The sequence below is a fragment of the Equus quagga genome, chromosome 5, assembly GCF_021613505.1.
Source record: "Equus quagga isolate Etosha38 chromosome 5, UCLA_HA_Equagga_1.0, whole genome shotgun sequence".
Classification (NCBI taxonomy): Eukaryota; Metazoa; Chordata; class Mammalia; order Perissodactyla; family Equidae; genus Equus; species Equus quagga.
Window position 1 is genome coordinate 106,876,967 of NC_060271.1, and position 15,910 is coordinate 106,892,876.

A 15,910-nucleotide genomic window follows, 5' to 3' on the forward strand; every position below is an offset into this window, starting at 1 on the left:
CATCATAGTAGGTTTCCATGAATAGTATGCATTACATTTGTAGAGAAAAACGAGAGTGTTCATTTTTAGAAATTAAAGCTTAAGTTTTAATTTTTGAGACTATCTACATAGCCTTTGTGAAATTAAATGATGCTGAGGGACGTCCTTTTAGAGTTCCAACTTTGCAAGTTCAGACAGGAGCTATTTCAGAATCTGCTTATTTGAAATTCTAGTAAATGTAATATCCTTTCAAGAGAAGTTGAGTGAAATTTTCCATTATTAGAAAACTTAATTCTTTAGCATCACAGTGGATTGTGCCTAATAACATGCTACTGCCTGCCTTGATTTCCCGGATGGGCATCTTGCATGACCCTGGCCTCATTTAACAGAATCTTGTGGTATCCCTTTCTCTCAAATATGAAATAGGTCATTTTCAACATTGGCTTTTGAAAAAATATTACTTTCTTATACAACCATCTGATTCAGTACATGTGAAAGGAAAATTCAGTGAAGTCTTTAGTTTATTTCCATTCTAAAGGGTGAAATATGACCTCTAAATATCATTTATTAGAGTAATTATAAACTCATCATAGCAGGTTTCCATGACTAGTATGCATTGCATTTACAGAGAAAAATGAGAGTATATAGAGAGAATACATATATTAAACATTTTATATATTGAATATTTTTAATATCTATAGAATATATTGACTCTTATTTCAAAAAATATATGTAAGTTGATGAATAAACCTTAAAAGAAAGGGCATCTGAGCTGAGCTTCATAATCATTAGATGATAGATGTAAATGTAGTCTTTACACCATCTTTCCTTTCCTTTCAGAATTTGTTGATGTAAGAGTAGATTGAAAATATTTAATGTACTTGTTGCTTCCTTGTAAAATAGATCTAGACAAGTCCAATATTGTATTTACAAGTAAGCAGAATATATTATTACTTATATTTGATTTTGCATGTATTTAATGTCCTAGAAGTACTCTCTCTAGTGCAAATGGTGATTTCTGTTAAGTAAGTAATGAAGATATTTATATTTTCACTTCATAGTTTGAGCTACTATTGTGGTTGCCTTTTTTTTTAATATTCACAAAGTTGTTTTATTTTGTTTCCATTTTTACATAAAATGAAGTATTTCTTTCATATTTGGGTAATTTTGTGGGCCACACTGTGACTTGATTATCAAATGCCACGTATCATTGCTGTTGTTCTTTCCTAGCCTCTTGTTGCTGTACCACATAGAATTCACTCAACAAGTAGAAATGTGAGAGAAGAAAAAACACGCTCAGAGATAAACTGTAAGTTTATGCTTTACATAGTTCATAATTTAACAATGAAAAATAAGATTTAATTTAGTTGCAATTATATTTGCTTCATTTTCTCCCAAGTAGTTTTTCTTAACCCTTTTAAGGGTAAAGTTTAGTTAAGGCAGACAGAATTTCATTTTCCTTATTCGTGGAGAATTTTTGGTGGTGGGAGGTGGCAGTTGTATTTAGGTTGTTATTGTTTGGGAGGAGGAGTAAAATTCCTGGAATAGGCAGAATAGAAGTAATCAAAGCAGTGCTTCTGAAACTTATAAGTGCATATAAGTCACCTGGAGAGCTTGTTAAAATGCCGTCTCTGATTCTGTAGATCTAAGGTGTGGCCTGAAGTTCTTTACTTCTAACAAGTTCCCAGGTTATGTAGATGCTGATCATCCAAGGACTACACTCTGAGTAGCAAGGAAAGGTAAAAGTCTGTAAACTAGCTTAGCATCTCAGTAACCTGAGAGCCTTTAAAAATGGATTCTCAGGTCCCCCTTTTCCATAGATCCTGATTCAGTAGGTGTTGGGTTGACTCAGAAATCTACCCGGTAAAATACCTCTTCACATAGTTCTTATGGACAGCCAGGTTATTGGCCCACTGAGACAGACCGTTCATTCACACGGGATCCAGTAGTCAACTCATCACTGATAAATGTAATCTGCCAACAGGAATCTCTGGAATAATAGTGCCTTAACTTTTCTTTCCTTCTTGGAAGCATTAATTCTATATGACTTAGAATGCTAATTTAGTGCAATAGATAGGCTTATGATAACAGTTTTCTGTGAGTTAAAGATGTATCCTGAGAGACCTAAAATCCAAAATGACTTTAGTGAAATTAGGTAATGTGGTAACTTAACATAACTACTGTTAAGAAAACTGTTCCCAATTTTTGGCTAAATTAGTAATGATGATAATAATACATTTCATACTTTGATTAAGATAATGTGTCTTCATCTTAAAAGCTAAGTGAGGTAGGAAGGAGTAGGCACTATCACCATTTAATAGAAAACAAAAAACAAATACAGAGATGAATAGATTTGTCTTTGGGATGGGGTCATACACAAAGTTAACGGCATGCTTTGGATCTCGCAACTTCCAGCCCAGTGGTCTTTCACAAACTGCCCCATTTCAGAAACTACCTCAGCACACTTGTGTGGCCTTTACATTGGAAGAAGTCCTTTGTGAACCTTCCTTTGAAATTTTGGCTGGACCATATCCTGTATATTAACTTCTTGGGCAAAGTTTTGTGCTGGTGCTACCTGGAAATGCTCTTGAAAGGAAGAAGCTCTAGAAAGATGCATTGTACAAAAAGCCCAGGACTGGGATTTGGTACTTTCTTGGCCAACAGTTAGTTGTGTAACCATATAAAATTACCTTCAAGGCTCTGTCTGAAGCCACATGATTTAAATTTGCTAATTTCCCCACAAAAGTATTTTTCTGAAAATGACAACCTTAAAACGTGAGCAGTTCCCATTATATTTTTTTAATATACAAAAAGTAATTACCAGGTGTCTTTATAATTTCTTTAATAATACAAAAGGTGATTAGAGGTGTCTTTGTAGTTGATTTAGCACTATTAAATCTAATTTAAGGTATTTTCTATCTTGTTATCCGATTCTATTAAAAAATTACTTTGTTAGGCCCTTTATTGCAAAGTGCAGTTATTTCTGGATTGTTCTTTACTAATTTATATCAGTGATTCTAAACTCCTAACTGCATATGCATGTATATGCTATTTGAAACTAGATTTCTGTACCCAAATTTTTCTGAAATTCTGATATGCCGTCCTTTTGGTGGGAGCAGGTGATGAATGATGGACATTGTCCCTCCTCCCCTTTTTGCCAGTAAGAAGGATGTCATATCCCTCTAGTATGTGGAGGTAGCAACAGGATTAAAACCACCACTTTTAGTAATTTGTGAGTCTGATATTTGAAGCTTTTAAATCTTATGCAGTGTTCTAAAATCTGCTTTCTTAGGATGTTTTTTGACTTCATGTGAAATGTGATATATAGAGTACTCAGTAATGCTATTGACTATAAAGACAGGCTTTGGAAAAATAATTTATGTTAGTAGTTGTGTATGTTTGTTCCTCTTGATAATGTTTTATGTTTACAATTACGTGGTGTCTCTCCATGCAACCAAAGTTTTCTCTTTATTAAACTAAATGGTGTTTAGGCAACATGTATGTAAAAGCTGACTCCTTTGCAAAAGGGGTATTACTCTTTCCTTTTTAGGAAGTCCCCTCTGCCTTCAGTTAAATATGAGAAGCAAAGACTTGGTTTAAGAAGGAATAATTCTGGGGCTCTTCTTGTCTGCCATAGTCGGATCAGTTTTGACCCATAAAGGCTAATAAAGGGTCAGCAAGTGAATAATGTTGGAGCTGTTTCAAAGAAGCTAAGGAGGAGTTTTCATCTGGATATTAAAATATAAATTTATGTTGTGTGGCTTGATACACATTCAGGGAGATGGTAGAGGAAACAGAAATCAAGATCAATAAACAATTACAGATAAGTAGGAGTTTTTGACGTTATTAAGAACATCATAAGCAGCACTGCCTCTTGGGATGATTGACCAATGATTACTTGAACAGTAGCAGAAAGATCCTATGGCAGAAGTTTGTCATAACTTTAGGGATTTTAAAGAGAACAGAAGAGTGATACCAGTGTGAGGTGTGAAGAGCAAATCTCCCTAGGGATTTTGCTATATGGCCTCACTTTCTGGAAATGCATTCCCAGGGAGTACAGAGTAGTACTCTGTCCAAGAGTACAGGGTGCTGAATACCTGCTACAATTAGGATTCTATCCTTGTTATGAAAGTTAGTCTAAGACAACATCCCTGCACCCTTGCGCTCAAGGATTACACAGTCTGGTTGGGGAATCAGGCATATTCAAGGATTATATATTCTGGTCGGGGAATCAGGCATGTTGACAGGTGACAATAATACAAGGCAGATAGATACACAAAACTGTCCTCATGTAACTTTATTACAGATTTAATTTTGCTATTTGATGACAAGCATAGGTAAGAGCCATACAATAGGCCTCAATCAAGGTGAAGTGTATATTAGTTTTAATACCTTACTAAAAGTTATGTTGTGATCTTTGATGTGTGATCATATGTGAACAGATATGAGGAACCCATTATTGAAGAGTCTACTTATCCCTAAGGGCCAAAATTTATCTAGTCCATAACAGCTGTAAAGCGTATACACATTCACACACAACTGGACATCTTATAGGGCTGTGTTTCTCAACCTTTTTTACTTGCTATTGCTAAATATTCAGATTTCATGGTCTCTTTAATTGGTATGAACATTCACAATAAATCATACATACTCAGCTAAAATCAGAACGATTATAAAAGTGATTATACTTTGAAATCTCACTCATTTCCCTACCTTGATTGAGAATTACTTTTTGTCTGAAGCTTTTACTAGTCAAACTGTAATATATTTGTGACTCTCTGTTTTTTTTCTTTTTAATGTTTTATATTTGTGCCTCTGCTTTTATCTCAGTGGTCGTGAATGCTGTACCCAGGTTATAAAAGCAGATAATGATAATGAGAGATAGAAATTAAAGGTAAAGGAAGTGAAGCATATTCAGTTCATTAGAGTAGGAAGGAAAAAGGTGAATGTAGCACAGTTCTGGCTAGTTTATACTTTAGCAATGGAAGTGCATTAATTATCTATTGTTATATAACAAATTACTCCAAAATTTAGCAGCCTAAAACAATAAACACGTACTATCTCACACATATTCTAAGGATCAGGAATCCAGGACAACTTATCTGGGTGATTCTAGCTCAGGGTCTGTTGTGTAGTTAGTCAGTGTGTCTGCTGGACCTGCAGTCATCTGAAGGCTTGATGAGGCTGGAGGATTTGCTTCCAGGGTTACTCACAAAACTGTTAGCCTGAGGCTTCAGTACCACATAGCCTCTCCTTAGGGCTGCTCACAACAGACTTCCTCCAGAGCAAGTGATCCAGTAGGGAGAGCCCAAGACAGAAGCCTTATCTTGGAATTGCTGTGCTGTCACTCTGCCATGTTCATTTAGTCTCAGACCAACGCTGGGGATATAGGAAGGGCCTACACAAGTTTATGAACACCAGGAGGCAGGAATATTAGAGGCCATCTTGCAGCTGGCTTCCAAAAGTACCCTTCCTCAATTGCTGTCTGTCTACCTAAGTCCTGGGTTAAGATTCTCTATTTTATGCTGGATCACAATGAAGTAGCAAGTTAGATCCTGACTGTAACATAATGCGTAACTTTGCCAATCATCTTCTTTTTTACTATCGAAAAGGCCTATGATTAAAAGATTTAAGCTTCAACAGTTTAGGCTTTCTTGGGCTTTTTCCACCTAACAGATTGTTTGTTTAAATCTTTGGATTGCGATCAGTGTATGATAGATTTGGTAAAATTAAATGTATTTTGCCATGGAGTAACTTTTAAAATTATTACATCGTTAAGAATATAGAAACAGACCATGGCTTCACTGTTTTTCTTTTTTAGTTGGACAAATAAAATTTGATCCACCCTTAAGGAAGGAGACAGAACCACATCATGAACTTGTAAGTAGTGTAGTCTTAGAATGTTAACACTGAAAATAAATGTTGTAATTAGTCTGTAATGTATTGGTACTGACTAAAAAAGCTAGTTATTAATATTTCCAAAAGCATTTGGGGAAATAAAAAGGTAAGTAATTTCAAAATTCAGAAATAAATCTGTGTTGCTGAGATTGAATATTTTCAAAATTATTTTAGAAGAAACTTACTAGTTTTACCATTCTGATTATATGTTTCTAATGCTGGCCCTTTAATTTTTTTTCATTTTTGTTTTTCAGTTTTTGAGAAGCTTTTTGTGTATGCGTGTATTAGGATAAATGCCACAATTTTAAACTAGAATGTTGGACCAGTGAAACGTCTTCTCACTAAATTTATGGGCAGCCTTTTAAGAGTGTAAGCCAGTTTTCTGAACATCAGGCTAGAGTCAAATCTGTTTGGAGTACTGAAACTCAGGAGAGATTAGGCATACATAGTAGATCAAGTTTGTCATTCTTTTAAGGCTTGTTAGCTGTATAAATGTTCTTTTCATGATTCTTTTTTGTTAATGTTTTATATTCTCCTTTCCAGATATATGATAATATGATTAAATGCACTCTTAGAGGCAAAATGCTTTGAAAGTATTGAAGATGTTAATGTTCTATGGAAGAATAAAAAATGAGACTTAAAATTAATCTTAATGAAATTACCAGAGCTCCAGATTATATGCTTTATTTATTTTTTCTATTTAATAATAAGAAGACAGTAACTTAATAAGTACTAAGGACTGAAGTGGGAACTTCTTAAATTTAATGCTAATTTTAACCCACTTGACTAATAAAGGCATACAAAGAGAGTCTTTAGCCTTTAACTTATGGAGTTATTCTACTTCAGTATACCAGCATGGAGGAAAGGAATCTTAAAGATAATTTCTTAAAATGATCATACCTTAACACTTATGCATGATATTTATGCAGAGGATGAAGAAGGTTAAGAAGAAAAAGTAGTCGTGATGTTTATAAATGCTAATTGCATTTTGTTAAGGCAGTTTATTTTCTTTCTTTTTTTAAGTTGGCATTGCATGTGTTTAAATTCTATACTAATTTAGTAACTGCTTTTTAGAGCAAAGTTGTTGAATGTTGCTTTTTTAGAAGCTCCTTAATATGATTTGACTTTGCATTTGCCTTAATAAAATTATGTTAGGAGGACTTACTTCACTTGTGAAAGTTTCCCTTTGTGAATTTGTGGCTTTTAGTCTAAGTGTAAATAACTTGGGTTTCTTGGTCTCTGCTAAACAGCCCGACAGTGATGGTTTTTTGGACAGTTCAGAAGAAATATACTACACTGCAAGATCTAATCTGGTATTTCTCATCTTCTGATTTTCTTTGTCAGCATTGTTTTAGTCTTAATTGGTTTTTTTTATCGAACATTTTGTCCAGTTTTAATGAACCAGTTTAAGCATTGTTTTATAAGTTCCTACCATTTAACAAGCTTCCATATATTAAGGAGAATAGCAATCTTTTTTCCATAACAAGTTAAATAAATATATCTACTCAAATATATTAGGATATCATAATAAAAAATAAAAGTGTTCCTTTTTTATGAAAAACATTTCATTTTCTCAGTCAAGTATGTGGGGTTTTTTTACAAATTACATTTCCCTATAAAAATGTCCAGTTTTAATAAGGTGACTTGTTTCATGAACTGGAAACCATCCATATAGACATATCCATTCGTAAATATAAAACTTTATATATATTACATATATTATATATATATAATTTTAAAAAGTAATTTACCCCTAATTAACAGTGAAACTAGCCTCAGATGAAATTTTACCTTTATATCCAGTTTTCTCATGCCAAAATTTGGATTATAAAGCCTCCTTAAAGTTATAAATATTAAGGCTGTCTTACCATTAGGTAAGAAAAGATGGGAAATTAACCCCAGTAGATATTAAATGGTTCTTTCTATAGCTGGCCAGGGCCCCAGGTTGACTCCATATTTACTCTTAGATTCTACTTCTCTTCCTTTTCAGTGGAATTTTCCTTCTCTTTGCTTCCTCTCTGCCTTAATGATGTATCTCTTTCTATTCTGGGTTGGTTTAAGTGATTCTTTATATAAATTCTTGAATCTATGTCCTATAACATTTGTAGAACATAGAAGAGATTTTAGACATAATTTCTCTTTTAGGGAAATTGCTTTTTTTTTGATGGGCAAAAAATACTTGCACATATAATAAACTCTTGGCCATACCACAAAATATATAGTGAGTTGCCAAAATTTTGCCAGATGATGACTGTTGGTGAGGAGAGGCTAACATATAGTAGGTACTATGGAAATCAGAGGAGAGAAACTTTGAGGTTAATATGGCTTATCTGGCTTCTGGGAGGGACTAAGACTGATTTCAGTATTGTGTAGGAACCATTATAGATTCTTCACGAAGAGAATGGACAGATGCCTACTGTGTTTCATGGGAATTAATGTGGGAATAGTCATTGGCACAGACCACAATTTGGAGAGAGGGCAGATAAAGAGCTGAAATTATGAAATAGTCATGCTACTACTGGAATTACGGGATTAGCTCAGAAGAAGAAGATTGAAGTCATCCAAGAGGAAATGTTTGATGAAACCATGAACTTGCGTGTGTTCCCCAGTTAGGTTTGAAGAAAGAAAGTGCAGAAAACTGGTTACCACAATGGGTGATGCCTGTGTCTTGCAGTCCAAGGTAGAGCCAACATTGGAGGCAGGGAAAAAGCAGTTGAAAAGCTGGAAGAGTCAATAGATGCGCTGTCACAAAAGAAAGATGCATCAAATGGCCCAGAGAGGCCAGAAAGTTCAAAGATTGAGAATTAAGTGTCTGAGGGGGCAAGAGAGATGGACTGTCTGAAGAAAACGCTATCAGTGATTTCTGGACTGAAAATTTCTTCAGAATTAGACATATGTAGGTTACAATGACAGTTAATGAAATTTGTATTGGAAATAAAGGACCACAGAATCAAAAGTTTAAATTGACTCTGTTACTTGTTAATATTCTCTAGAAAACACAACAACAAAACCTGAAGCCTAATACATTAAGAGTTACAAATACTCTTTTCTGTACCGTATGTGGAACTTGCCTAGTAACGTGAATAAGTTATCATGACTCTGTTCCCTAGAACTTCTCCCCTCAATCCCAATAATCAGGAGTTTCTTGTGATGGGGGGAACAGTTGGTAAGGGGGTCTTGTGACAGAAGCTTTAGGGACAATTAACTTATGAATAGTTCTAGCAGAAGAGGGGTGAATGAAATATTTGGCAGATCTTACCATTTATAAAATCAGCCTTAAAAAGCTCACTTCTAATGATAATAAAAGCAAACACTTATCTAGACATTTTTATGTATCAGGCATTACTCTAAACACTTTAAATGTATTAACTTATCATCTTTGTTTTACAAATGAGGGGACTTAAGGTGCAAAGAAGCTGAAATTGGTCTTACCACCCAGCAAAAGAATAGCACGGATCGAATTTGACCTAAGCAGCCTGGCTCAGGAATTCAAACCTAAACCACTATGCTGCATTGCCTCTACCCAAAATTGTCAATGTTTTTCTTCCAGTAATACTGGGCTCACGCTTGTGCTCTTTCTTTTTTTAATCAACTATATGTTTCATAGTTATTTTTCTTATTATGGTAAAATATACGCAATGTAAAATTTACCACTGTAACCATTTTTAAGTGTACTGTCTAGGGCGTTAAGGACATTCTTACTGTTGTGCAGCCATTACCACTATCCATCTCCAGAACGTTTTCATTTTCCTGAACGGCAACTTTTTGCCCATTAAAGAATAAGTCCCATTCCCCCTTTCCCTTAGCCTCTGTCAACCACCATTCTATTTATTGTTTCTGAATTTTTCTGTACTCTAGGAACCTCATGTAAGTGGAATCATAACAATATTTATCATTTTGTGACTGGCTCACTTCATTTAGCATAAGGTCGTAACATCAAGATTCATCTGTGTTGTAGCATGTGTCACAATTTCCTTTTTAAGAATAAGTAGTGTTCCATTTTTTATATATGCCACATTTTGTTTATCCATTCATCCATCAATGGACACTTGAGTTGCTTCCACCTTTTGACTGTTGTGAATAATACTGCCATGAACATGGATGTAGAAATATCTGTTGAGTCTCTGCTTTCAGTTCTTGTGGGCATATAACTAGAAGTGGAATTGCTGGATCATATAGTAATTCTATATTTAATCTTTTAGAGAACTAGCATACTCTTTTCCATAGCAGCTGCATCATTTACAGTTCCCACCAGCAATACACAAGAGTTCCAATTTCTCCACATCCTCATCAACATTTATTACTTTCTGGTTTGTGTGTGTTGTGTGTGTTTAATAACAGCCATCCAGATGTCATGAAGTGTCCATAGTTATTTCAGTCCCTAATTTCATCAGTCCTAAAACCTTGGCGCTGAGAACAAGATTTTAGCTGTTACAAGTACTTCTTCTTGGCCACTAGAAACCTGATGAACCCGAAATGTCTGTCATCTTAGTTGTTAGTTAGCACCAAGATGACAGCCGTAAATCTTTTGGGACCCAGAAGAAACATTTACCGCCTTAAAGAACTACCTACCTGCAAGTTGCATGTCATCAGTGATTTCTCGTTGTTTTAAGTGCTAAGTGTATTCATTTTATGATTTAGTAAATAAATGTAGAATATTACACCTCAATTTTTATTACTACAATAAATCGATTTTTTAATAAAACTAGATAATCATAATATAGTGAAATCAGAAGAACAGAGCTTGATTTTTAGGATTGTTAGTGAGTAAAAAGGTCTTTCAATTTTGAAAGATGCTTGAATTACAAGAAAACAAAAGCAAAAAGCTTAGCTGTAATGCAATAATTAAATAGTAAGAGTTTTGCCTCTAACCATAAAAATGGGTTTATCTGATCTACAAGACGCCTATCTTTAGATTAAAAGATTATATTACGCATCTGTTCAGCTGATGTTAATTTTTTTCTAATTTGCCTAGTTTTACTAGATATTTTGGCCCATACACCAGTGAAAAATATGTTGAAAGTTAATTATATGGAAAACACTATGTTAATTGCTATGGAAGAACATAAGTAGTAACATAATCATTGCTCTGAAGAAACTTATACCTGAAAAAGTGAGAATACAGTATTTAAATTATAATTGAAAACATGTCACAAAGATACATCCAATTGATCATTATCCGTAAACGTAAGTACTTGAAGATTACCCCTGAATTAGGTCAAAATTGAATAGAGTCTATAAAATTACATTTATTGTGAAAAAGAAACAGTAAACGCCAACTTTGTTTATTTTAAATCTGTTAAACTGTTAACTGTTAATAAAGTTTATGTTATGTGGTCACTTTTCTTCCCTAATGTTTGTGAAGACACTTTCTAGGGAGAACTCATTTCACGATTGTGCCATGATAGGACATTTTCTAGAATGTCAGACCTCACCTGCTGATACTCCTTTCCAAGCTTGCTGTACAAACGTCGTTATTCAGTTTGAGTCCCCTTAAGTCTTCTGCTTTTAGTAGTCTGAATACTGCTTCATCAGTTAGTGTTCTGATCCCACTTGCTTTTCTGACTTTTTAAGAAATAAAAAAACCTTTTTTGAATTATCCAGGATTCAATCCCTTTTTAAAATTTCTATAAATTATCTACCATTTAAAGGTATCGCCTAACAACTTTATAAGTGCCATAATTTTCTCAATTTTTAAAGAGGAAAAAAATTCTTCTTTTCTGTTTTTTCTTCATTAAAATATATTGCTGAAGTATTTTTTCTTTTGTGTTTTTGTAGCCAACTGTATCAATTCTATTGACTTCCTGCTGTATTCTCATCAGGTATAGACTTTGTAATCTCCCGAGGGGTTTAAGAAAAAAACTAATAAGATTTTCTTGATCTTATATTTTCCTTTTCTACTGTTCTGTGTTGCATCTTTTGTTCTTTTTCAGTTCTTTCTGGCACCATGTTTTCCTAGACACTCTATCCTGGCTTTACAAATACTCCCCCTTTGTTAAGTCACTAAAGTTAGGACTTTCTGACCCAGAGAGAGATTTTAATTGAGTTAGGGTGACCATCTTAAATTTTTGTTTGTGTGTTCAGGTTGAATCTATATGAGGCTGTTGCATGTTTTCAGTCCATGTTGTTACTTATTCGACTTTAAACACTCTCATTCATTAATAAGTTGATGCCTGACTTAGGCTACTAAATTTTTTTAATCTGTCCTGCATGTTCAAATGTATTCTTATTTAGCTTATAAAGGATACCATCATCTAGGGTTATTTTGAGTGCTTCTCCAAGCATAGTATTGGTAACATTTTTTTTTCCAAGTCCGTTTTCAAAAACATAACTGCTGACTTTGCCCAGGTTTCACTTTTCTTCCTTTTATTTCTTGTCATTTTTTTTGTCTGATTTACCGTCTGAATTCTTGCCATATAATAGGTGCTTGGCAAATAATAGTTGAGTTTAAAAAGATTTAGATACTTAGAAGGATTTAGTGTAAGTCTTTTACTTGATGACATGCCTGAGCACATTGTTTTTGTTCATGGTTGCTAAAGCATAACTTGATTTACAGAAAAAGAATTAGTAAAGAATGAGCCCCTTTCAATTTTAGCTTTCTTGGTAGGGCTTGACACATGGCATGTTAAATCATCAAACTTCAGTCTATCTGCAGTTTCTCCCTGGCCTGAATGTTATTCTGTATGTGAACGTATGCTCAATTTTCTATGAAAATACTACATTAGGTATTTTAGACTCTTCTCTTACCTTCCTAAGTGCACTGCTGATCTCATTTGATTTTTTTTTAAATTATTATCTTCAACCTGGTAATTGTCAGGTATCAGATGAGCTGGCCAGTCTTACAACACATCTGTGTTTATGTAACAGAAGCAATGGCCACTCTGCGCAAATGTATGCTTTTGAAAGCTATCATTTGATTAAAAATTTAAGAGATTATATTGGCTAAAGAGGTTACTGGTCTGGTAGAGGGCCCATTTATCTATAGCTGAAGAAAACAAACTGGAATTTAGAAGCGTGTTCATTGAGATTAGTACTTCTCTTTACTGAATACCAAAATTTAAATGTTCCCATGTAAAGTCATGACCCCTTAAATTGTGCAGCATAATAATTTTGTGGCAGTCTTATGATAACAGTGATTTCACCCTAAATTATCATTATCAATTAAAGAGAACAGGTGTCCTTTTTCATTAGAATTTCATGTGGTACCAGTATAACAGTCTACTAATCTTTTTTGTTTATCATGTATTCTTTTCTGTCACTCGTAAGAACATTTATTATTATGCAGGAAAGAACACAAATATTGAAGAAGACAAAATTTGACTATTGTCTACAAACCATGATTTTGATTTTGATTTTCATTAGATATTTTTTTGACAGGTCTTGGAGTCATTAAATGTTAAAGTGCTTTTCACTTAAGTGTAATGTATTGCTTAGGATCCTGATATTCCTAGGCTTAGTATTTTTGTGATCTAGAATTGTCTTTGTGTACCTTAATGAGGCTGAAGTGTTAGTTAGCTCTTTACAAGAAAATAAACAAATGGCATTTGAACAACCATGTATTTAGGGCCTAGTTAGTGTGTGCCAGGTACTGTGCCAGACCTTGGGCTTGTGGGGAAGAAAGATGGATTTAAGCAATTTCTCTTTGTTTGAGGAGCTCACAGCCTGAGTACCATTTTTATAGACTTGTAAATAAATTAATGAAAATGCAGTGTAAATGCTAGAGGAGGACTATGTTAAATGCTGTGGAGCCATGCATAAGGTTGCAACTATCTTCCTGGACAGTCTTGGAAGGCTGCTCCAAGGAGGTGACTTCTGCGTTGAGTTCTAATTAATAATTTGCATGCATTTGACAATATATTGTAAAATTAGAAAGCACTGTAAGTGCACTATAATGAAAATAAAATTAATTTAAAATGTTAAATATTCCCCCTTTATTGTTAAAATATGCTTGAAATAGAGTGGTTTTAAGGGGAGAAAAGGAAACTTTGTATTTTCCGTGGTTTTTGGAAAGCATATTTTTTTCTCAAGGAGTTTGAGTCAAGCACATATATTATTCATCCCTTTAAATTTCAGTTTTTAACTCCACAACCTGCAGCATTCAGTGGAAATGTTTAAATAGTTGAGGAGCTGCCTCAATATTCATTTAAAATTTTGCTACTTAACTCTTTAAAAAATTGTTAAAATTCTGTAAATGCAGTTTACAATCTTGTTAAAGTTCACGTGTATAATTTACTTAAAAAGAGCACTCTTTTATATCTTTAAAAAATTATTATTACCTGTGAAGAAGTAGTAGAAATATGTGAGTGTGAAATGAAATATATATTTCCTTAAATATTTATGGAAATATGTGCATAATTATTGCAGATCTTATATACAAAGTCAAACCAAGATTTTTGTTGCTTTTTCTCTTCTGTAAGCATTTTTGCTTCATTATAGCTTGAGAATGAATACCTTTAGTTAAGCTTTTTTCTTTGTAAAAACTGATTTTTACAAATGTTAATTACCATATTAATAATCATAATTGAAACTTGCATATATTACTCAAATGAGTTCCCAGAAAAATACTGAACTTAAATAATAAAATACATAAATCTGGACTATAAACTTATGAAATCTTTTATTGTTGGAAGTCCTACCATGCCTTCTTTTTAAGACCATACAGCAATACAGATTTATTTGCAGTCTGGGGTTTCTCTTTAAAAATAATGTATATTAGTTTATCGTGATTTGTGATATACTACTACTTTGCTAAATATTTTATTTTATACTATTAGGATCTACAACTAGAATATGGACAAGGACACCAAGGTAGTTACTTTTTAGGTGCAAACAAGTAAGTAAAGTTCTTTTAAAATTAAATTCAAGAATAATTAAGTTGCCTTAACATATTGTGTTTTAATATTTTTGGTAGTAAATTGTATTAGTCTGGTAGATATATTTTATAATATGCTTTTAACTTTTTTCATTGCTGTCTTGCTAATCATCTAGTCAATGGTTGTCATAATGGGGACATCACCTTAAATTTTTTTTATCAAGCTGCTTTGTAGACCTTACTTGTTAGAAAATACCAAGTACATTACAACTGAAGATAAATATATGTTTCAGCAATTTATTTCTTTTATTTTGTAAAGTTAACCTTACAAAACTTGCTTTGGTACATCTCCCAGGTGTGTTGGCCTCTGAAAACAGCTGGAAATATTTCATACTGTTTAGAAATCTTTATCTTAACTTTTTAGCTGTTGAGAGTCTTTTAAAAAGTAGATAGTGGGTAAAATGTGTCTAAAATCTTAAAACTTTTCAGTTCATGCAAGAAATAAATCCAACAGTTATTCAAGACCTACTCTACACCAGGCACTGTCCAGCTGTTAGAGCACAGTGGTGAAAAGGCAGCTTACAAGGTGTCACAACTTAAGTTGTTCATAGGCCTGAGTTAGCAAGATGTGGGGACAGGACTCTGCTGTTCCCTGTAGATTCTCATTTCCTGAGTTTATGGATAAAAGATAATTTATTTTAAAAGATAAATTATCTTTGTAAAAGCTAAATTTATAAGAAAATATTATTTGAATTGCCAAAATCTTCTAGCACGGTAGATATTATTTTAATAATCAGAACAACTTAAAATTTCAAAATACAATTTGTTACATTAGAGAGTTCAGACATATGTACACACTCGTATTTTAAGCAGTTGAGAAATGGTGACTGAAGACAAGTAGCTCAGATTTAGAGATAATAATGCAAAATCATGTCTCTCTTCTTTTTCTATAAACTGAACGTTTAATTTAAATATACTCTGTTTTCTCAACACAGAAAAAACTTTGAACAACAACCTAAAGAAATGTGTTAGTTTTGATTTAAGCCAAACTTCAGTTAATACTATGAATTGGGTTTTTTAAATTATTATTAACCTTATTTATGTTTCCTAAAATGGAAAACAAGTATAAAATTTCCCTAGTATAAAAATGAAATTTTATCTAAAGAGTAACCATTTGCTATTTATAGTTTGTCCTAATTTGTGGATGGACAGCAAAGGAAG

The 15,910-nt window shown here is 33.3% G+C and overlaps 1 protein-coding gene across 5 annotated transcripts in view; it reads left to right on the top strand.

Moving 5' to 3' along the window:
* Window positions 1-15,910, top strand: part of MAP4K3 (mitogen-activated protein kinase kinase kinase kinase 3) — a 192,348-nt gene that overhangs the window by 133,025 nt on the left and 43,413 nt on the right. For 4 of the 5 annotated variants that reach the window (XR_006888463.1, XR_006888462.1, XR_006888464.1 and 1 more), the window contains exons 13-16: window positions 1,210-1,288; window positions 5,801-5,859; window positions 7,128-7,190; window positions 14,652-14,710. Coding sequence is in view for 2 of the 5 variants with exons in the window: in XM_046660241.1 (XP_046516197.1) it covers window positions 1,210-1,288; window positions 5,801-5,859; window positions 7,128-7,190; window positions 14,652-14,710 (260 nt within the window). In the remaining 3 variants the exon portion in view is untranslated. The remainder of the gene's footprint in view (window positions 1-1,209; window positions 1,289-5,800; window positions 5,860-7,127; window positions 7,191-14,651; window positions 14,711-15,910) is intronic. The other variant, XM_046660242.1, reaches the window with a different exon arrangement.